This window comes from Heloderma suspectum, chromosome 17 (assembly GCF_057233095.1).
Source record: "Heloderma suspectum isolate Gila_16-S chromosome 17, 16-S_ref, whole genome shotgun sequence".
NCBI lineage: Eukaryota > Metazoa > Chordata > Lepidosauria > Squamata > Helodermatidae > Heloderma > Heloderma suspectum.
In genome coordinates, this window is record NC_139474.1 from 582663 (window position 1) to 604408 (window position 21746).

Consider the following 21746-nt stretch of genomic DNA (forward strand, 5'->3'; position numbering starts at 1 on the left):
GTGAGCCATTTCTGTCTGGACTGAAGGAGGAGGAAAGGGTTACCCTTCCCTTCCCTGCCTGCTGCCATCCCAGTAATTAGCATGCACATGCACACGCACAGTTGCTATCTGCTTTTTTAAAAAATGTGCACATCCATTGCAAAGACACATGAGGAGTCATGCCTAGCGGGGTCTAAGACCACCTCCACCCCAGCAAAACACGTCTCCTCGTTATGCTTTGGGGTCTGAACCAGCCTCCTGGGACGCTTCCATCCCCAGCGACCGGGGCCCCATCCAGCCGTCACTGAGACTGGTGCCCCACAGTGCCAGCCTCCCACCACCTGGTGCCATCCAAATGTTTTGGGTTACAACTCTCACCAGCCCCAGTGAACACAGTCAAAGATGGTGGGAATTGCCATCCCAAACATCTAGAGGGCAACGGGGGGGGGGGGGCTGATCCAGACTCACTGGAGGGGAGGGCAGGAGCAACCTGGGGAGGGAGAGGGAGAGAGTTCTCAGCCTCTACAGACAGCTGAGACGCTCCGTGACAGGGAGTGGGGCCAAAGCTGGCATGGCGAGAGCCCTGGCGGGTGGGCTGCCCCCTTTCTTTCTCTCTTTCTGCCGCCCCCCTTTTCTCTCCCACACACTTCCTTCCTTCCCACCTGGTGGGTTGCCAGGGAAGGGACAGATGATGCTCTTGCCAGAGGCCTGAAGTAGTCACAGGCAGAGGGGGGCTTTGGAAAATAGGCCGAAGGCCGCGTGGCGCTCAAGGATCACAGGTCGCCCGCCCCAGCTTAGACAGCCGGCGCCTGAAGACTCCTGCTTATTTCCCTCTGTGAACAAAATAATTAATATTCACCACCACTGGCACCTGGGGTGAAGGAGAAGAAACTAGGCTGAAACTGACAGAGCACAAGGAAAACTTTGCAGTAAATGATTAAGAAATAATTGGTGTGCATTTTGCCACTAATTGCACGCGTGTGGATGGGGGTTTTGTTTTGCTTTTGTTTGTGTCCATTTCTCAAGCCATCACGATTTCTTTTAACTCAGATCGTGTGCATGAGCCATGAGTGTAAAGCAGAGTGGCATCCTGAGCTACCCCGTGGAAAGCCCCCCATATAAAATGAGACTCCCCAGTCTTTAGAGATTGTGTGTAACGGCTCGCAGAGGAAATACACGGAAATGCGCCTCTGCTCAATTCCCTCAGCAAGCAAGGGCAGCTAAGATATCGGTGTGGGAGCATATGTTTTATACATCAGAGTCAGCCCACAGATGGAAAGCGATTTAATATTTCCTAATTAGGTGCAAATCTCCTCCCCGCCGAGGCGCTGTCATGCCAAACCCTGCAGCAGTTCAGAATGTGAAACAGTCCTTGCTCCACAGAAGTAGACGAGGAAATGCTTCCGTTTCCCCAAGGGACCAACATCAGAGGTTCTCTCTCATCCTTTTTGCACACCCAGTGCACATCCAACCCCACAGCATAAATGCAGCCAGATGGGATTTGAAAGCACAATGCTTGTGGGCCGGGCAGCTACAGAATGTGGTATCAGGCACAGAATTTAGCAGCTCTCCTGTTTTCGTTTCTAGCCCTCAAGATTGAGAAGATGCCCTTGAAGATTGTGGGCCATGAAACTGGAGGATGTCCCCACAAGCTTTCCCAGCTGTTGTTGGGAGGGTGACATGGCTTCACTGTCCTACACAACTCCTTCCTATTTGTCTAGCAAACCCAAAATTATGCAGAATGAGAAAATGTGCAGATCTGCATAATGTATATAGGTCACAGTGTCCAGCTTTTCCTGGTGTGGAATTTGGATTACTGAAACACAGAATTTAAATGTTTTTGTGCCATTCAGATCTGCCATTCAGATTTTAGGAGCAACATTTTGAAACTTTGAAAATCCAGAAGCTGGAGACATGTCTTACAGTGGTTTAAATTTTGATGGGAAACAGCTAATGAGTCCTGCGTTTGCATTCATGTGTATTCCTTATTACAACTACACACTTGCCAAGAATCCTGCAAAAGGCTATCACAATTCTGCTCCAAGAAAAGCGGCATTCTGCTCCCTCCATAGCAGAGCACGGAGAAGGTGGATCAGGACCTACTGGTAGATCTCTCAGTGCTTTCCAGAAGATCAGCAAGGATTTCTGACCTCCAATTGCGTAACAATAAACACAACAATAAAAATATGATTAAAAAACAGTAGTACCTATGAAATTACTCTCTCCTCCACCTTCAACATTATACTGCAAAATTAAAGAATGCTGAGGTCACCAGGAGTGCTTTGTTGTTTGTTTGGAAGGACTGTTGAGTTCTGTTCTGTTCTGGCTCTCAAAACCAATTCTTGGGCTCAGAATTCTTCTCGAGTCCAAGCAAAATCTGCCCTACTGTGACTGAGGCGCAGGACATCCCGTCTTGCCCTCCAGAGCAACAGAGAACTTGTCTTTGCCCTCATCTAGGCAACAGCCCTTCAGGGATTTGAAGAGGGCTCTCATGTCCCCCCTTCTCTTCTCCAGGCTAAACATCCCAGCCCCTTCAACATTTCCTCAAAGGACTTGGTTTCCCACCCCCCTGCCAACTTTGTTGCCCTCCTCTGGGCCTGTTCCAGCTTGTCAAGACCCTTTTTGAAGAGCAGCTCTCAGAACTGGGCACAGCACTCCAGAGGAGGCCAGCCTCCTGGGGAAAAAAGTGGAACTGTTGCGTCTCCTGACTTGATCACTCTGGTTCTATTGATGCAGCCTAAAACTACATTAGCCTTTTCTGCAGCCGCATCAGACTGAAGACTCATGATGGATGAGCTTGTAATCAGTTTTGACATACTTTTTATATGTACCACTGCCAAGCCGCCTTGTACCTGTACATTTTGGTTTAGCTATAGGCAGAACTTTGCATTGTTTTCTATTGAATTTCATTGTGTTAGTTTCAGCCCACTTCTCCAATTTATCAAGGTCATTTTGACTTTTACTCCAGCCTTCTGAGGTGTTAGCTATCCTTCCTAGTCTTGGGGCACCTCACCCATTCTTCAGGATTTCTCCAAGGTGACAGAGGTTCTGAGAGTACATCTGCAAGTAGTGCCCTAGAATGCAATTTATGTGGCCCACAAGACTTGAACTCATTTAAGATAGCTAGGTATTTCCTGACCAAAACATAATCTGGTAATGCACACAGAATTCAGCCTTCTCCATTCCCACCCCACCTCGCACACGCACTTCTACAGCAATTTCTTAGCCCGTGTGGCGGCTGCAAAGGTATGCTTCACTGTGTATGCATTGGGTGGGGTGGATGTGTGCTGAGATCTCAGGAGGCACAGAGGAGGCTGAGTAAGATCTCCAGGAGCGGGGGCTTAGGTAACTTTGCCCCCACCCCTATGATCAGCAAAACCAGGATTACACAAAACAGCAGAAAGATGCAGAATTACCCAAGATGAGATAAATTAGTCTAATTGGCTCCATTTAGATATTTTGAACGTGCCCCAGACTGTCGCTTTTCCTGGTGCAGACTATTTATCGCCTGCACGGAAAATGGAAATGTTTCCTCGCACCCGCAGCCCTCCGCACTGCGAGGCTGTGTCTCTTCTGCTCCCTCCTGCTCCTCCCCCTCCGCACGTCCCTCCTTGTTCCCCCGTCTGGCGGCCACGCCTTTGCTCCCTCCGAGGCTCCCCTCTCTTGAGACACTCTGGGGACCATGGCACCATGGCAGAGCAGCGGACTCAGTCCCCAGCCACATCACCACCCAAAGGAGGAACGCCAGCAGCTGGCCACCCCAGAGAACCACCACTGCCGCCAGCCAGAGCCACAGACGAAACCCAGGCCAGGCTCAGCCCACAGCAGCTCCCTGCATTCACTGCCAGAGCACCTGATGCGCTTGCCCACAGGTCTGCCCTGCTTCCTCTGCCCCCTTCACAGTGGCTCTCAAAACTCGCCTTCCCTGCACCCATGTCCTAGCTGAAGACTTCCCCTTCTTCTCCGTCTCTTTCTTCCCCTCCACCCAGCCCTCTTCGCCTCTTTCCAGTTTGTCCCAGCTCTCCCTCCCACAAACACATCCCTCCCACCCACCTGGCCTCCGGCCCCCTCTGTGTGGCATCCAAGCCACACACCCCCTACAGGACCGCCCCCAGGTGCAGCGCCCCACTTTTCAGCAGAAGAACCTTCACTTCAGCCCATCCCCCGCAGGGGAATGCATACAGGGCTGACCGCAGGGGCACCCATGGGGTGGGGGCCTGGCCCCACTCCCTGCCCTGGCGACCTCCACCATCCAGAGCCCAGGGCACCCCGATCTGCACAGCCCCAGCCCGTCTTTCCTCTGCAAGTCCCCAGGCTGGTCCGTGTCGGCTCTTGGCCACTCCAGGGAGGGACGGAATCTTGTGCACTTGTTTGCATCCCACTCATGCCACTTACTCTGTGATTTCTTCAGTCACCGTGTGCTCCACCTGAAGCCGGGAATTGACTTCAATGAAGTAATGCCTGCCGTGCTTGTCCACCAAAAACTCCACTGTGCCTGCATTTTCATACCCGACCTGCAAAAGGAAAGGGGCAGCTGAACTCAACAAGCACACGCACGCCAGCACAGGCTCCGAGGTCCAGCGCTCCAATTCCGGCAGCTGAGTGTGCCAGAACAGGCTCAGGTGCCAAGCTGTAATCCAGGCGGGACAGATTCCACACTTGCCAGAGGCCACACGAGCCAGCGTGGTGTAGTGGCGAGAGTGCTGGACTGGGAGCCGGGAGATCCGGGTTCCAGTCTCCACTCGGCCAGGGAAGCTCACTGGGTGACTTTGGGCCAGTCACAGACTCTCAGCCCAGCCCACCTCACAGGGTTGTTGTTGTGAGGATAACATGGAGAGGAGGAGGAGGATAATGTAAGCCGCCTTGGGTTCCTTGCAAGAGGAAAAAAGTGGGATATAAAGGCAACAAACAAACAAACAAACCAGACAGGCTTAGAAGGAGAGGGTGTTGGTGGGGGCTGGAGTTCACAGTGACGTTCTGCAGATGGGATCAGGCCCTCCCAGGATTTCACAGAAAACAGAGACACATGCTACCAACGAGCTTGGCTGCAGCTATTTTTGAGATATGCCTCACACACCATGACTCTAGAACCCCCATTCATTGTGCAAGCCTGGCTCAGCAGAAGCTTGGGATCAGCCAGGGCCATGTAGTCAAGCGCTAGGAACAACCCTGGCTGGTATACAAGGCACGGGAACTCCAGGACCCACAAATATCTCTCTGATTGCTGGGTCACTCTTCTAATCGAGTCTCCAAGGAAGATTCTGAGCGGGCCCACCAGATCCCTGGCAGGGAAAACTCCTCATTCATGAAACACCACCACTGGGAAACACATTAGCAGGCGTTTGCAGCCACTAAGGACAGGAGCCCCACCCGTTATGCCTGGCTCTGGCCTGACCCAGGACAACTACCCCTCAGGTGAGGATCCAGGCGGGCCTCCCAGAGCCAGGGGATCTGGGGTGGCAAATGGAGCCCCTCAACTCCAGCACTGACCAGGAAGACTCCAGCATCCAGAGCGGGAGAGACCTCACCAGGCTGGTCTGAGAGAGTGTCCTGGGAAGACCCTTGGGGCGGGTCCTCGGCCCACCTAGGCCAGAAGTACTGCTTTCCAGCTCAGAGGAGGAGGCTGAGCTTCTTCCCAGCTCCAGAGAACCTAGGTGCCACAAAGTTAAGGCTCAGCTGACCACCTGGCAAAGGCGCACATGCCTCAGAGCCCAAAGTAACACAGCTAATCAGGCGTCGGGGGCTCCTTGGGAGCAAAGGGCCCTTTGAGAGCAGAACGCAGTGCTCGCAGCTGGACCTGGAGACCAGACTATATAAACCTTCCATTGAAGTCTGATGGCGGTTGAACCAACACGCGTCTTTCAGCTCCTCAGCTCTTGCAAACTGGCTTCCCTGACTGCTCTACCTGGGAGGGCTGGAAGGAGGAATGGCAAGCCAGCTTTTGGAGCAGGGATAGGGAAGCCAGCAGGAGGCCAGTGGAGGTGGGGGAGCCAGGTTGGAGCAACCGGGGGCTTGGGGAGGGTTGTGAGTAGGTATGTCTGAATGGATGGGGGCTGCTTGTGGGTTTAGGAGGGCATCTGGAGGGATCCTGAAGAAGAGCGTGGTCGTTTCATGTGCTTATAGTGAAGAGAAGGGAGGGCCAACATGATGGATACATGGGGGCTTGTGTGTGAGTGGATGGAGGATGGATGGCTGTGTGTGTGGGGCGGGGATGCGTGCGTGCGTGCAAGAGAAAGAGAGAGAGAGAGAGCACATGTCTGTGGGTGGTGTGCTGGGGTGAGAGCGCAAAAGAGAAAAGGGGAATGACTTGGCTGGAAATGGGTGGCGGGAAAACAGTTTGCCTTCTGTGAAATACGTTTGTGTTGGCACTGAAGTGAGGCTTCTAAGGAGCTGTTTAGTGCATTGGGGCTCCAACCCCACCTCTGCCTTGTACTCAGTCTTTGGGGCAAGCGACATGTCCTTCGACACACCTCGCATGGCAGACATTTTGTGGTGGTGTACAGGATAGTTTCTCAAATAGCCAAGTGTGCCCACAGGCTCAAAAAAGTTGCCTATCCCTGGTTTGTACAAATGTGTGGCATCGTAGAGCTCCTCTCCTGTTTTCCACATACAGCTCTCTCTGAGCACCAATGGCAAGGGAGCTCAGCACCCTAGATGCCCTTTAATCCCTGTTTTGGGTATCCCCCCCCCCCCTTCAGTTAAGGCTTAAAACAGGTTTTCTTCATTGGAAGAGAAAAGAGCCCCACCCTTAAAGGCGGCCTAGAAATAATGTTGGGTAGAGGTGGTGTCTGGTCAGGCGCCTTTCCTTCTCCCACCATTTCCTTTGCCCACAAGCGTATGGGTCATTTCACGATTCATTCAGTCAGGGCTCCGAAGCAACACAGAGCCTCGTGATTCCCCTCCGCGCTTTCCAGCAAAACGCCTTAGGATGTGCCAAGGTGCAGGGATCTGCAACCGCCTCACTACTCTGCAGATCCCTCTCGCAGAATCACAGGACACCTTCTGCATGGGAACAGAGACCTGCTGCGTTCCAGGTCTCCTCTTTGTATCCCTCCTGCTCCTCCTCCTCTGCTGGAATAAGTATCTCTCTCTCACTTTCCAATTTTTCTCTGTAATCTCTCCACTCTACCTCTTGCACCCAAAAAACCCAGGTTACTCCATTTTGAGTTTGCCCCACTGTGTCTTGGCCTCTGATTCTGCCTGCCAAACCACTTGTGCCTGCCCTGCAGCCTTACTTGGCCACCGCAATTTCTCTGCCTCTGTTGCTCTTTTTTGGTCAGTTGCCAGTTTTTCAGCTGCCAGGCAAAGCTTAATCTAACCAACTGCTCCATTCTGTATCAAAGTTACATATTTTATCAGAAGTATACTATGCAACAATAGAAAGGGCCTTTTTGGTGGTGGTGCCCCCGTTGTGGATGTTCTTCTACCATGCTGTGCCTGGCACTGCCTTACATTCTTTTCAGCATGAGGTTAAGCAATTTCTATTTTCCCAGGCATTTTAATGTGAGAATTATTTTATTTATTAAATTTCTATACCACCCAATAGCCTTAGCCTGCTATATGGTTTTTAGTTGGTGCCTCATTTTATTGTTCATGTTATGGTTTCAGTATATAGCTGAACGTTTTGTGATATATTTTCTGTTCACTGCTCTGGATGAAGGGCAGTATACAAATGTTTCAAATAAAATAAATGTCACATCTAACGTTAGTCCCTCAATCATATTTTAAAAATGCTGTTTAACACAAATTGTCTTCTATGGCAATAGGAAGACCCCTAATATATATATAATCTTCTATGTTTTGTAGTAAAACATATGATGTGATTCACATCTTGGTGTGTAAGTGTATGTTGCAATCTCCCCATGGTGCACCTCGTGTCTAGGCCCAAGATCAATAGTTGCCTGTGTTGGTCAGCTGCACATGAACACTTCCATGCCAGGGCATACAGTAACACAGGCTTATAAACAACGCAATTCTTAATCACTGCCAGAGTCCATTCCCCACCCCCAGTACACATCACCAAAAACTGCATTCCTTCTGCTGTATTTGTTTCTTCCGGAGTAAATAAATAAGTCCTGTCCAACACTGATTTGGAAGCAAAGAGGAATATTCTTGGGTGTGCATCTGTATACAGTATCATGCTGCACACTGCTTGGTGCCTTGGTTTTCATAAACTAGCATTTTACATACACGTGTGCAAAAGACAAGATGCATCCATTCCTCACTCCAAGATTTTACTTCTAGAGATGCCAGGGAGGGAGCTGAACCCTGAAGGTCAACACCAGTCACACGAACTGCATTTTAACAAGGCACTCCCAGAAGGCAAAGAATTGAGACAAAACAGGCTTGCTGTAGCACTCCCACCCTATTAAACCTGATGCAAATTAGTGACCAAAGCTTTGGGGTATTGCCCATGCTCTGCAAACAGAAGGTCCCAGATTCAACTATCGTACCTCCAGGATCAGGGCTGGACCCAAGTCCTTGCTTCACTAGCTTAAGATGGTAATACTGGGCAAAGTGGACTAATGTTCCAACTGGTAGATGGCAGCTTCAGTTCTCCATACCTGACCATACCCAGCATTGCCTGGAAGACGCTCCTTGCAACCCAAAAGCCTTGCCCCTAAACCTCATACATGGGTTTGTTCTAATACTGCACCATTATAAATGCACAGATTCTGTGTGGACAATGGACTAGAAGATGCATCTGTAAAAAGCTTTCATAACCTTTTTGTATGTTCAACAAGAAAACACCATTGTCTGGAGTTAATGCAACTTCTCCTGTAGGTTTAAAAGAAAACTAGTGTGTTAAGTGTTATGTCGTTTATGGAGGACACACTGAAGTGTGCAAATTGGGTAGGCAGTCGGGAGCATCATTTTATCTATCTGCTGTCTTTTATTTTTCCCAGTGCACAATCTGTATGTTCTTAGCACAGAATATGAAAGAAGAGATGACTTTTCTTTCTTTTACTTAAACCAGAGATGATAGCAAAAGTAGAGCTTACAGAAACAGATCCAAATATCATAAAATGCACATTCACACATCTAAATCCACTGCATAAACTGAAAAATAGTTTAGCAAGCACATGCCACAACAAATGCAAACAGTGCTACTTTTTCAGTTAATTTCCAACTTTGCTAGAAAAACCTCAGTTTCTGGCTGAGTGCAAAAGCAAACAGCATCAGAGTAAAGATGTTCCAAGTATTTCCCTCCTTGATACTTCATGTACAGAACTGCTTGGCAAATCCGAGCAAATTAGGCAAATCTTCAATCGCCTCCTCCTCACAGTCACGTATTTTATTCTTCTAACAGCCCAAGAGGGCCAAAGGTTGCAGCTGGAACCCTGGAAGATCCGGGCCCTTCAGTTAGAATAAAGCATTTTTTCAGGCTGCCTTATGGGGAATTCTGCCATTCCTTAGAAGGCTTTTGGGGGTTCCCCAGTAAGAAGATGAATAATGGCAGACAAAAGTTCCTGGCCCGCTGTGGTCAATCCTGGCAGCAACACGGCATATGTTGGGTGTGTCATCATCAGCCCTTCCACAGAAAGAGCTCACCTTTAGCTACAACCTGCATCGTAAGGCCCAGTTTTGATTTTTTTCACAGGTATGTCTCTCTTCCCTTCAAACAGCTGTGCTGAAGCATCTGCAAAGGTCCACCCTGCCCGGCATCCTGTTTCCAACAGTTTTGTCAAAAGTTTTCCCAAGAATTCAAACACTCTTAGAAAGACGAAGCCAGACAACAGAGCTCAGGAACCAGAAGAACGCTTGCAAACCAAGGTTACCAGCCAGAACCAGAGACTACGTTTGGAGCAGGAAACTTGGTACAGAGTGGAAGGGACAGGATTAAACAAAGATCCTCAGCCAGAACATCATGTTCCGAGCAGACCACAGGAGGACACCTGCCACAGAGAGCAACCCAGGCAACAGGATGCAGCGGCCCTCTGAGCTCAGCCCTTTCCTGGAACCAGCGCACTTCCCAGAGACTGTAGGAAAGAGTTGCAGTTCAAGGCTTCCCATGTGGCCAGAGGGGGGCGGGGAGAGCAGGCTGCTGGCCACCAGTGCAACTTGGCTGGTCCGCCCCCTCTCCCCCCTCTTTTGTGTGTGGGGGTCCTTCCAGAACACCTTTGGGACTGATTCATGAGCTGCCTCTGCTCCGCCCAGGCACCCGGCAGAGGTTTCTGCCACTGATCAGGAGGGGGAGAAGCCCAGCATCTCCCCCCACCGTGTCATCCCCCCGCCCGGCCTGGCTCTCTTCTGCTCCAGGGGCTACTTGACATAGCTTTACGGTCCTTCCTGCTCCCTGGGGAACCTTGGGAACTGAAGCTCTCCGCAGAGGGGCATGGCCATCTGTGTAGCAGGCCATTCTTTGCACTCATGCCAAGCTAGAGTTCCTGCAATATATATTTTTAGGGGAAGGAGTGAGAACTAACCTAGCAGAGGTGTGCAAAGGTGTCATTCAACTGCAGTCATGCCCACTCTCTCTCCCACTCCCAGCATTTCTGTGCCCTGTTAAAACACCGCAGCACATGGCGTGGGTGCCCCGTTCCAGAGCAGACCACCTGAGGTCTGGCCAGGGCTCACTTGTGGGTCTCGATGCACTTGCTGAAGACAACTTTCTGGGTCACACTCAGGGCGCAACTCGATGAGGTAGCAGGAGATGTGTGAGTGGATCTGCCACGGGTTTGGGGAAATGGCAAATGCAGTACAAGGGGGGAGGGTGCAATTCTGATCAGGACTGTGGCGCTAGAGGAAGGTAACCATTTCCGCTTGTGCCATTTTCCTGGTTGAAGCCCCCTCCCCACACAACTGTTAGTTACTCTGCAGGACAAAACATGCAGGATCATACTAGAGTGAAAGGGACTCCCCCTGCCCACACACACATGCATATCGTTTTCCAGCGGGAATCACACCCTTGCACACATGGCTGCAGGTGGAGATGCCCAGCCCACCCTTTCAGTCACCCCATCTCGTCTGGCCAAAGAGGCCCTGCAGTCCCAGTCAGCGCCCTGCACAAAGCTGGAAAGCCAGTGTGGACATGGTCCCCTGAAGGCAGGAGGCTGGGACATGGCTGGAGCCAGCACTCCCTGCCAGTGTCCTTTCCCTGGCACTGAAGACTGCACAAAGACGCCCAGCAACAGAGGGAGCCAAGGCCGAGCAGTTAAGCTGCAGCTATTTGTTTCTCCTGTCTGGGTAGCCCAGGAATTGAAGATTCAAGGTTTCCTTTTCAGGGATAAATTGCTCTCCTCTGGAGTGATTACAGCCGCACACATTGAGAGTGAGGGCAAGGTAGCAGCAGCTAAGGCCATTCTGCAAATGGCGGGGGGGCGGTGAGAGAGACAGGAAAGATAATACCTTGATATTAGCCCCACACTCATCTTTTATTGCTGGCAAGAAGCAGCAAGCCGAGAACAGCGTCCTCCTCTCTCATCCCTGTCCCTTCAGTCAATACAGCGGTGCAAGGCTGGGCCCCATTAACCCCACGGACCAAAGCTCTCTGCCGACAGGCCAACTATTTAGCACTGAGGCTCAGAAAACATGTGCAGAATCCATCCACACGCTAGTAAGAGCCTGGGAGCGACAGCATCATGAAGGCAGGGAGACAGCTGCAGCACTGACTCCAGCCTCATGGAAATAGGCACTTATTCATCTAAAACATTTGCATCCCGCCCTATATCCTTAAAATCTCAGGGCGGCGTACAGATAAAATCAATTTAAACAGTATAAAATAATAAGTAATTTAAATAGCTAAAAGTGTATTAAACCATTCAACAAACTAATACCATTAAAAACCTAAAACAACAAAACAGTTAACACAGTGTGCAACTTTGGGGAATGCATTTCGCCCTTAGAGGCTTTGGTGAAAAGCCAGGTTTTCACTTGGTGCCAAAATGAAAAGACAGGCTGCTTACCTGTAACTGTAGTTCCCCGAGGGGTCACCCACACATTTGACACAGACGGGCTCTGGACCTGCACAGGAAACTTCCAAGCTGAGCAAAGTTTTGGCGGAAACCCCTGCCCTGCGTGGGTTCCCACCTTCCCCTCAGTTCCTTAAGACCGCAGTGGCAGTCCCGAGTCTGAAGAGAAAATGCCTCGGTACCGATACCATAGGAAGATTGACACTAAAGTGGGGACAGTGGATGGGAGTACTGTGTGAATTTTTTGGTGGAAAGACAGGGTACAAACAAAATAAATGAAGGCTGATAAAACATAACTTAGATAAAAACATGACAGGGATGCTCTGACTGGGATTCCTGCACTGAGGAGGGGGTTGGACTCGATGGTCATGTAGGCCCCTTCCAACCCTACTATTCTATGATTCTATGTCAGATGAATTTTTCAGCTTTCTCAAGCCATGAAGGATAGCATAGGGTCCTCGAGCTCTCACTGAGGGGAAACCCACTTCCACCCAGACCAAAGTCGTTGGGCTGCCTGAAGGTAATGCCAACATTGTCCGAAGGAAGGCATTCTGAATTGTTTCCAATTTGGCAACCTGAACCTCATCCCAGCCCCATACGAAAACACCATATGAGATTCGGGCAATAGCTTTACCTTGAAAGTGTTTCAATGCTGGATCAGACAGAAAGGCCTGCTGTGCTTTGTCCTATTGCAAGTTATTGTTTCCACATGGTGATCCTGTTACTTTGCTGTAAGCCACTCTAAGAGCATTTGCTGAAGCGCAGCCTCTAAATATTCTCAATCAATCGATCGATCCATCGATATTAGTCCCAAGATGGCCTGTAGGTTCAGAGGCAGTGTACCCCCGAGGGCCAGTGGCCCCTACTGCACTGGGGGGGGCAGGGGGGCTCATGTCTTGCTTGGGGGCTTCCCAGAAGCATAGGGTTAACCACTGTGGGGAAGCAGGGTGCTGCACTAGACGGGCTTTGGGCTGTTCGCTGAGTCCTGAACAGCTGGCGGACTCAGCCTTCACGGCAGATTCTCACACCAGAGTGCCTTACAGGAGACATAAACACAGAGAGATGACCTTGAAGAGGTCCCTTTGGAGATAACACAGAAGGCGCAGTGAAGGTGCAAAGGGGTCTGGATGAAAAGCGCTTAAAGCCTCAAACGCAAGCCCATTTCGTCACCATTCTGACCCCAAGAGAGAGAGAGAGAAATTTCATGTGCCTGGGAGTCAAACGAAGGCTGGGGAAGATCAGCAGCCAGGCTGGGAGTGGGGAAGGGTGGGGTGCTTGGGAGGTTTCTGTAATCCTCTTCTAGGAGAGTTCGATTTCTGGATCAGAGTTAAATGCAGAAGAGCGGGAGAATATGGATTAAGTGTGCATCTGAATTGCAGCCAAGGAGCCAGGCTGTCCAGCCAGACAACCCTGAACAGGATAATGAAGCGTGGAAGTCACTGCTGATGTCTTAGCTAAGGAGCAACTGGAATGCCTGAATTCCAACAGGCCCAGATGGGGCAGGCAGGAGGGGGCGAGATGCACCTCTCGACAAAGCCAAGCACAGGAGAGACTGTGTGCATTCCACAACAGGAATTGAGATGGGAGCACAAATGTCAGCACTCTTTTGTTTCCTCTTGAACAAGCAAGTTTCCAGACCTCCTCACTACACAGAAGGGCTGAAAACTCCTGGGCAACATCTGGGAAATCTCAGAAGCTGTGTAGGGCAGACACCGCATCATACACCCTTTCACTGGGCAGAAAGTGGGACTAGGGCATCTGCATGCCACTCTTTGCCCCTTCTTGTGACTAGAATGCAGCACAGCACAAAAGAGAGATGGAGGCACAATCTCTCCTGATCTCTACACGCATTGGATTTCCTTGTTTTATCCCACCTTGAGGAAGGTGATCAGCAGCTTGGAAAGTGATGACCAGGGTCTGGGTGGGAAAGCAGAAGCTGGCTCTGATCCCCTGACCCATTTAAGACTTGTCCCTAAAGGTTCCCAACTTAGCCGGTGGGGTTTGTAAAAGAGGGGGTTCAGAACAGACAGGGCCTGGGAAGAGAGCTAGGATTTGGGCAGGGCCGGTGAAGAGACTGATGGTGAAGAGACTGATGGTGAAGAGAGAGAGAGCGTGGCTAGGGTCTGTGTGTGAGAGAGGATATACACAGATAGAAGCTTTCAAAGTTACTTATTTATCTTAATGCTCTATTTAGTAAAGATGCCTCTGTTTTATAAAATCCTGCGCCTACTGCTCAGGGCTACAAAGGGGTAAAGTAATAAAGGGAACAATACAGGTTAGAATAAAGCCAGTGTGTCCTCACAGCTCATGGAGTAAAAGGGTTGGACCTGAGGTAAAGGTCCTGGTAGCAGCACTAGGGGGGGAGGGAGTGGGAAGGGCTTTACTGAAGAGGAATTCTCACTGCGTATAGGCAGGAGCAGCCCAGGCACCACTCCTAAGCAGCACAGGGTGTGAGGAAGCACCGGATTGCTCCTCCCCTGACTGATGCGAGAGCCCTGCGGTCTGCAGCATGAAGATGGTCCAGTCAACCACCGGCAGCCTCTGACCATGGCAGGGAGAGCTGACCAGGAAGTCATCCAGTCACAGACAGGCCAGGGGTCAGCAGACTTTCTGGATACACCTGCTGACTCGAGACAGACTTTTGCCCTTAGTACTGCCTGCCCTTCCTACTGCCGCAGGGGACGCCAAGGGCAAAGGCAAGACCAAAGGGGAGAGGATGGGACGCCAAGCGCTGCTGGTGCCCGCTGCTGAAATGCAGCTCTTCTGGCGGGGATGTGCAGAGACGCCTTGGTAAGGTTGACTGAGGGCTCCCTGTGATTATCCTGAGCCAGACCACTGGCCCCACCAGTGCAATTCCCCCGACGCTACCAGGCGGTCTGCAGGGTCCCTGGCTGGAGTCTTCCCACTTCTACTACCTCTAGTCTTTTCGGGGGGGGGGGAGATGGATCGGGGGGGGGTCTGCACACAAACCTCTGAGTTGTGGCCCAGCATACAGGTTTTGAGGTTTTTCTAGGTAGTACGGAGTATAGCACAGTTCAAAGACATAATACCTAAAAGCCACATGGGGTCATCTGGCCACATCATCTTCCCAACAGGGATCCCACTGGGTTCTGATCACTGAACACACTTTGCCTACACACTTTCCCAAACTCTATGCAACAATGAGGACGGGCAACTTGGCACTGAAACAAAGGCAATGACAAGCATATGATCAGAACTTACAAAGTCTCTGGGCATGCCAACTGTCCAAAATGAAGAATGGGAAGCACTGCCTGTATGATGCCAACTTCCGAATCAGCCTACCGATGACATCCTTTCTGCGATCTCCCTTCGTGACTCGCCATGAACAAACCTGCAAAACAGTCTCTCTCCCTGCCAAAACATTTTGTTTGCCAAGACATCCAAGGAAAGAGACCACTTGGGGGTCACAACCTGCTGCCCCTGGGTGGTGCTGAACTAGTCTGTTCCCACTCCGCTGAGCCACAAAACTCAATTTCCACTCCAGGGATTTAATTGCATGGAGCAGCGACAGTGTAAAAATAGCATCTTGTTCTGTTCCTTGGGTGACTTTGGTCACATTTGACTACAGATGTTCCTTTGCCTCCTTCTGGAACTGCTGACGCAGCTCCATGGGAGGAAAGGGAGGCAGGCACCAGTGGGGTTCGAGCATCACGCAGCCAGTCACCTGTGAATCAGATGCGGTCCAGTGGTCCAGAAATGCGTAAGCGAAGGACACCTGCAATACTTTTTCCAGGCTGCCAAGTAGCCAAAAGGGTTTCTTTTCTTTACCCAGAGTTCAAAGTAACCAGTTTCTGCCTTTCACCAGCAAAAGACTTCCAGTACCTGCCATAATTTCTACAGGAATGCAGGAACCCAACTCAAAGCATTCCTGACAGATGGCTGTCCAGCTTCATCTTGAATGTCTCCAGCGTGGGAGAGCCCACCACCTCCCTAGGTCATTGGCTCCATTGTCGAATTGCTCTAACAGTCAGGAAGTTTTTCCTGATGTTCAGCCAGAATCTGGCGTCCTGTAACTTGAGCCCATTGTTCCGTGCCCTGCACCCTGGGATGATGGAGAAGAGATTCTGGCCTTCCTCTCTGTGGCAACCTTTCAAGTACTTGAAGAGTGCTATCACATCTCCCCTCAGTCTATGAACACCAGTTGCTGGGGAACATGGGCGGGAGGGTGCTGGTGCATGCATGTCCTGCTTGTGGGTTCCTGGTCAACAGCTGGTTGGCCACTGTGCGAACAGAATGCTGGATAAGATGGACCCTTGGTCTGATCCAGCATGGCCCTTATGTTCTTATGCCTTGGGTTCAAAATCCTGCTTGGTCATGACCTTGGTTGGGTGACCACGGTGTCAGAGAACCCCCCCCCCATTCCATCCTAATAATCTCCAGTTAGAATAGTCTCGGCCTTTCCTAGCCCTGCTCTCTGACGTCCTTTTAACTGCAGACTCCGGGGACCTTCTCTGCTTGCTCCACCCCTGAGCTATGGCAGGCAGCAGGGCCTTAGTCCGTCCAGCCCAGGATGGCTCCAGCAGCTCTCCAGGGACTCAGGCAGAGCAGATGCTACTTGTGGGCTTCCCACAGGCAGCTGGTTGGCCACGGTGTGAACACAATGCTGGAGGAGAGGGGCCCACCTCGGTCTGATCCAGCTTCAGGGTTCTTCTGAAGTTCTTACTCGGCTGGAGAGATCAATAGCGACATGGTGGAAGGCAGCTTTAGAGTTCCATGTTGATGGGGAAGGAATAAATTATTTGTAGTAATAATTCTAGGCAGCAGAACATCTTATTTGTCACCTGTACAAATGCCCTCAGCCTCCAAAGATCAATATTATTAATGGCTATTCAGCATCTTTCTATCCCATTCTCCATCTAAGGAACTCAGGTATACTGGGGGTGTTTTATCCTCACAAGAATCCTGCCAGCTCCATCAGGCTGGATGAGAGATGCTGAGGCCCATGGTCACCCAGGAAGCTTTAGGGCTGGGCAGGAATTCCAACCAAGATCTCCCCGATCACGCTGGACACTCAAGTCGGTTCATGCCAACGCAGAGTCCCAGCACGTGGTGCAGGTGCAGGGTGCAGTCCCCTTGCAGGAGGGGAGCAAGGCTGAGTCTGGTCAGCACCTGGAATGGGCAGACACACACACACACACGCACAGACAGACACACACACACACACACACACACGCACAGACAGACACACACACACACACCGCATACCCATGGATGCTGCCTTGCATTGTGTTGATGAAAGGTGGGATGCAAATGTAATCAATTACAGAAATTATGTGGGCTCATCTCCCCCATCCAGCCATTGCACTTGTGTTTCAAGCCCCCACCCCCCCCCGCCCCGCACACACATTCCCCAAGGGACGATTGACACACTACACACAGACTATGCAGTGCAAGCGCCAAGAGCTTCGGGAGCCTTTAAGCCAGCAATCACAGAACGCAGTTCCGTCAGCTGGTTCTGGGAGCCAAACACCATAGAGGAGTCTTCTTAACAGAGGCAAGAGTCTTTGCTCCAGGCTCAAGGGGCAGGGTTTTCCCAGGGGCCAGGGCTCCAGATCTGTCACTGGCTCTCCCAGCAGGCAATTGAACTATGAAAGGGAGGAGCAGGTGGGGTGGGGGGGATTCTGCTCGCTGGGGCAGAGTTTAGTGCTGCGTTTGAGGGAACAGGAGGAGCAGCGAAGGGTGGGGGGAGTCTCCTGTTTGTGGAGCCACTGCTAGCGACAAACAGCCAGCACAGGCAACCAGCAACCACTTTTGGTGGGAAAGACCTCTGCAGGGGAGACAGAGGGGACGCGTAGCTGGAGGGCGCCTAAAAAGACCAATCCACCCTTGGGACCAATCCACCCTTTACATGGCCTGCACCCCAATGCTCCCATCCGCTCCCAGGGGCTGGCATTTCACCTGTGTCCAGGGCCGAACACTGAGCATAGGAAGCCGCCTTCTACCAGGTGAGACTCATCATCCCCGTGACAGACAGCGGCTCCTCAGAACCTCACACAGAAGGGGCCTCTGTGGCCAGCCCACCCTCCGACATCCTTCAGCCTGGAGATCCAACCCAGTACCTCCTACATGCAAAGCAGTTGCTCCACCACTAAGCGAAGCAGCCCCTCTTAAATGTGTGCAATAAGAATGTGCACCTGAGCACATGCAGAGTGCATTCCCCTTAACAGAAAACTGGGGTGGTGAAGCAGCAAAAGGCTAAATTACAAATCCGGATCTCCCTGGTCGGGAATTTGCCTCTGCCACAAACTCAGCCAGGGAGCTCAAGCCAGACTCTCCCCCCACAAGCCCCTCAGCCCCTTCTCTTGCTCGCTTACTCGCTCGCTCACTGCCACAATCTCTTCCCTACTGGCAATATGGGGATGATCTCATGACAATAAGGATACTTAGGGAGCAATCCTATGGCCGCTAATCAGTGGCTAGACAGCCATAGGACACCTTGTTTTCCGGGAACCGACCTGTTTCTGGAGAACTGACCTTCCCCCGCTTCTGCACTGCCTCACAGGCAGCACAGAACAGCCCCGTGCTCTGCGCTCGCAAGAGGAGCGCGGAGCACCCAAAACAGAGCATTCCGGGGGCGCTCCAGGGCAGGGAGGGCAGAAATGCTGGTATGACACATCCAGTGTGTCGTCCAGCAGCCTCCTCGCCCTCTCTGACCTCCCGCAGCTAGACAGCCGAAAGCAACTGTCTAGCCGAAAATGCAGGGCAGGAGGAGTGTGGACGGAACGATCCCCTCCGTGCTTCTCCTGCCCTGCATTGGATAGGCGGTCGCTTCCAAGTTCAGAGGCAGCCACCTATCTCCATAGGATTGCCCCTTACTGACCTATGTTACAGGGTCCGTGCCAGGACTGCAGCAAGACCATTCATGCGAAGTGCTCTGGACACCTGAGAGTGCTCTGGGAGGGCTACATCTGATCACTGATCTTGGAAGCAGTGAACTTTCTGGCAGAGCAGCTCCACTACTTCTCTTTTTCAAGACTGATCTCTGTAATTCCATTGCAACGAACTAGACTGAGTGTCAGATGTGGAAATAAATGCTGCTGGGGATGAGCTCCTCAGGAAGGGCCCGGGAGCATCAGGAAGGTAGTGGAATGCCAGATCCTGGCCCAGGTGGACCACCCTGCTTAGACCCAGCAAGCACATTCTTAGCCTGCTGTGCACATCTCAGCTAATGCTGCCCCTGCTAATAGATCGGGGGGGGGGGGTCATTCCCCCCTCATCTCTGAAATCAAACGGCTGGAACATGGCTTTTCCCCGAGAAAAAAGGAGGAATTATTTCCATGCATGTTCACATTTCCCTCATGCCTCGTTGCTGCTTCATCTTTCGCACTTTGCACTGTGCAGAGCTTTGGGTGCAAAGTAACACGAAGTGACGCCAGGCCCAAGTGACGCCAAGCCATTATCAGAGACAGTGAGGTGGCCATGTCTGCTGATGACACCAAATTAATTAGGGTGGTTAAATCTAGAAGGGACAGAGAAGAACTCCAAAAGGCTCTCTCCGAACTGTGGGAAGGGGCTTCAAAATGGCAAATGTGGTTCAATGTAAGCAAGCGTAAAGTGCTGCACATTGCAGCAAAAAAACCTACCTTCACATATACGCGGATGGGATCTACGCAGTTGTGGTGGATGACAAACTTGGCCCAGCGTGCAGCAGCTGAGTGAATGGCCAATTCCATGCTAGGCATTATTAGGAAAGGGATTGAAAATGTAACTGCCAATATCATGATGCTCTAATACAAATCTACAGTCAGACTTGGAAGACTGTGTCCAGTTCTTGTCACTGTATTTCAAAAGGATACTGTATAGCTGGAGAAGGTACAGAAAAGGGCAAGAAATACAAAGGGGCTTGAGCAACTCCCCTATGAGTAAAGGTTACAATGTCTAGGACTTTTTAGCTTAGGAAAATGGTGAGTACAGGAGATACGAGACAGGTGTACAAAATTATGCATGGTGTGGAGAAAGTGGAGAGTGCCAGAGGCCAGTGGGATCATCAGCGAGGCCGAATTCTGGGAGACTCAGGACAGACAAAACAAAATACTTGCTCACGCACCACATAGTTCAACTATGGAATTTGCTACTACAAGATGTAGTGATGGCCACTTGCTTGGACAGCTGTAAAAGTTGATTAGACAAATTCTAGCCACGGCGGCTGTATATTATGTCTGTGTACCACTGCTGGGCAACGCAAGCGGGAGGAGGCTGTTGCTTTCCTGTCCTGCTTGTGGGCTTCCCACTGGGGCATCTTGGTGGCCGCTGTGGCAACAGAATGCTGGACCAGATGGGCCTGGGGTCCAATCCAGCTTCAGGGCTCTTCTTAAGATCAAGTAGTGTTTTGTTTGCACCCTGTAGACTGGAAGAGTCAGCTACACTGGCACAGGCTGTTCTCGGACTGTTTTCCTGGCTTGAGGCAAGCAAACTCTCTTTTGGCGTACATGCAATCCAGAGCGGCATGACTTGTGACTCACTAGTCTGAACGCAGCCCACCAGCCATAGCCAGTAGCCCCCAAGGGGCTCCATCTACTGGGCACTGGAACAGCAGAGGGGCTGTCAAGCGGTTTGTAGTTTGCAAAAGTTGTGCAGGCCTGCCAAATGCTATTAGTGCTGTTGCTTTGTTATTTTTCTGAGCTGCTTGGTGAGAAAAATATTTTTTGAAGGCAGGATATAAACAGCTGAAATAACAAAATGAAATACCTAAACAAATGTGTTCATACCTGAAAGTGGGACACTTTTCCTGTTGTGCCGATCCCCCACTCCACCCACCCCACACATACACTTGCAAAGGATGTTGGGAATTAACTCCGGAACCTGCCTCTCAGGACCAGTCAGAAGTATGCTACAGCCACACACGCAAACCTTCCATTCTACCTACCTGTCTCGATCAATTCCAATATTTATTTATTTATTACATTTATATTCCACCTTTTTTCCTCTTGCAAGGAACCAAGGCAGCTTACACGGTCCTCTTCCTCTCCATTTTATCCTCACAACAACCCTGTGAGGTAGGCTAGGCTGAGAGTCAGTGACTGGCCTAAAGTTACCCAGTGAGCTTGAGGGCTGAGCAGGGGACTAGAACCCAGATCTCCGGGGGGGCGGTCCAACCACACTGGCTCACACAATGGCCACTCTATAAGCAGAAGAGCTGGCCATGCCAACCCCGGGCGCATACTGGCTGGCATTTTTCTACCTGCTTTATGGCTTTTTATGCTGATGAATGTTGCTTTGGGTACCCACAGACAGAGCAGGCAGCATGCAAGTCCAGCCAGGCAGCCCAGCTGACTGGCACTCAGGACAAGGGCAAAACTGCCCTATCCCCCAAGCCTTCCAGGGCAAAAGGGTCTTTCCCGCCCACTCGAGAGCAAACAGGGAGGAAGACCATCCAGTACTGGAGAGGGTGCCACAACCTTGCCCTGCCTTGGGGGGAGCAGGGGACACAGAGGAAGCCCCCCGATGAGAAGTTGAGCCCTCGAGAGGAGACAGCCCGTTATTTCTTTATTTGCAGCGTTCTTACCCCACCCTTCAGCCAAAAAAGGCTCCCAGAGTGGCTTATGGAAATTAGTAAGACAGTCCCTGCTCTCAGGCTTACAAGAGGAAAAGGGGCTAGGAGGGAGGAGCAAACAAACTAGGGTATCAAGAGGGGTGAAGGAGGGCCCAGTGCTTCTGGCAGAGGGGGCACACAGGTGAGGGAAGCTGAACTGCCCCCACTGTCCCTGGAGCAGCCGCCTCCCATCCCTGCCACCATCCCCCAGTTGGTGCTTTTCTCCTTTTCTTTCTTGCTCTAAGCCAGCATCACTTCCAGTCTCAAAGCTCAGCTGAAGAGAAAAGCACTGGGGAGCGGGT

General features: G+C 51.2%; 1 protein-coding gene across 6 annotated transcripts in view; it reads right to left on the reverse strand.

Moving 5' to 3' along the window:
* The window catches only part of PC (pyruvate carboxylase), a 229481-nt gene that overhangs the window by 140653 nt on the left and 67082 nt on the right, over nucleotides 1-21746 (reverse strand). For all 6 annotated transcript variants that reach the window (XR_014786242.1, XM_084823721.1, XM_084823722.1 and 3 more), the window contains one exon: nucleotides 4375-4493. Coding sequence is in view for 5 of the 6 variants with exons in the window: in XM_084823721.1 (XP_084679847.1) it covers nucleotides 4375-4493 (119 nt within the window). In the remaining variant the exon portion in view is untranslated. The remainder of the gene's footprint in view (nucleotides 1-4374; nucleotides 4494-21746) is intronic.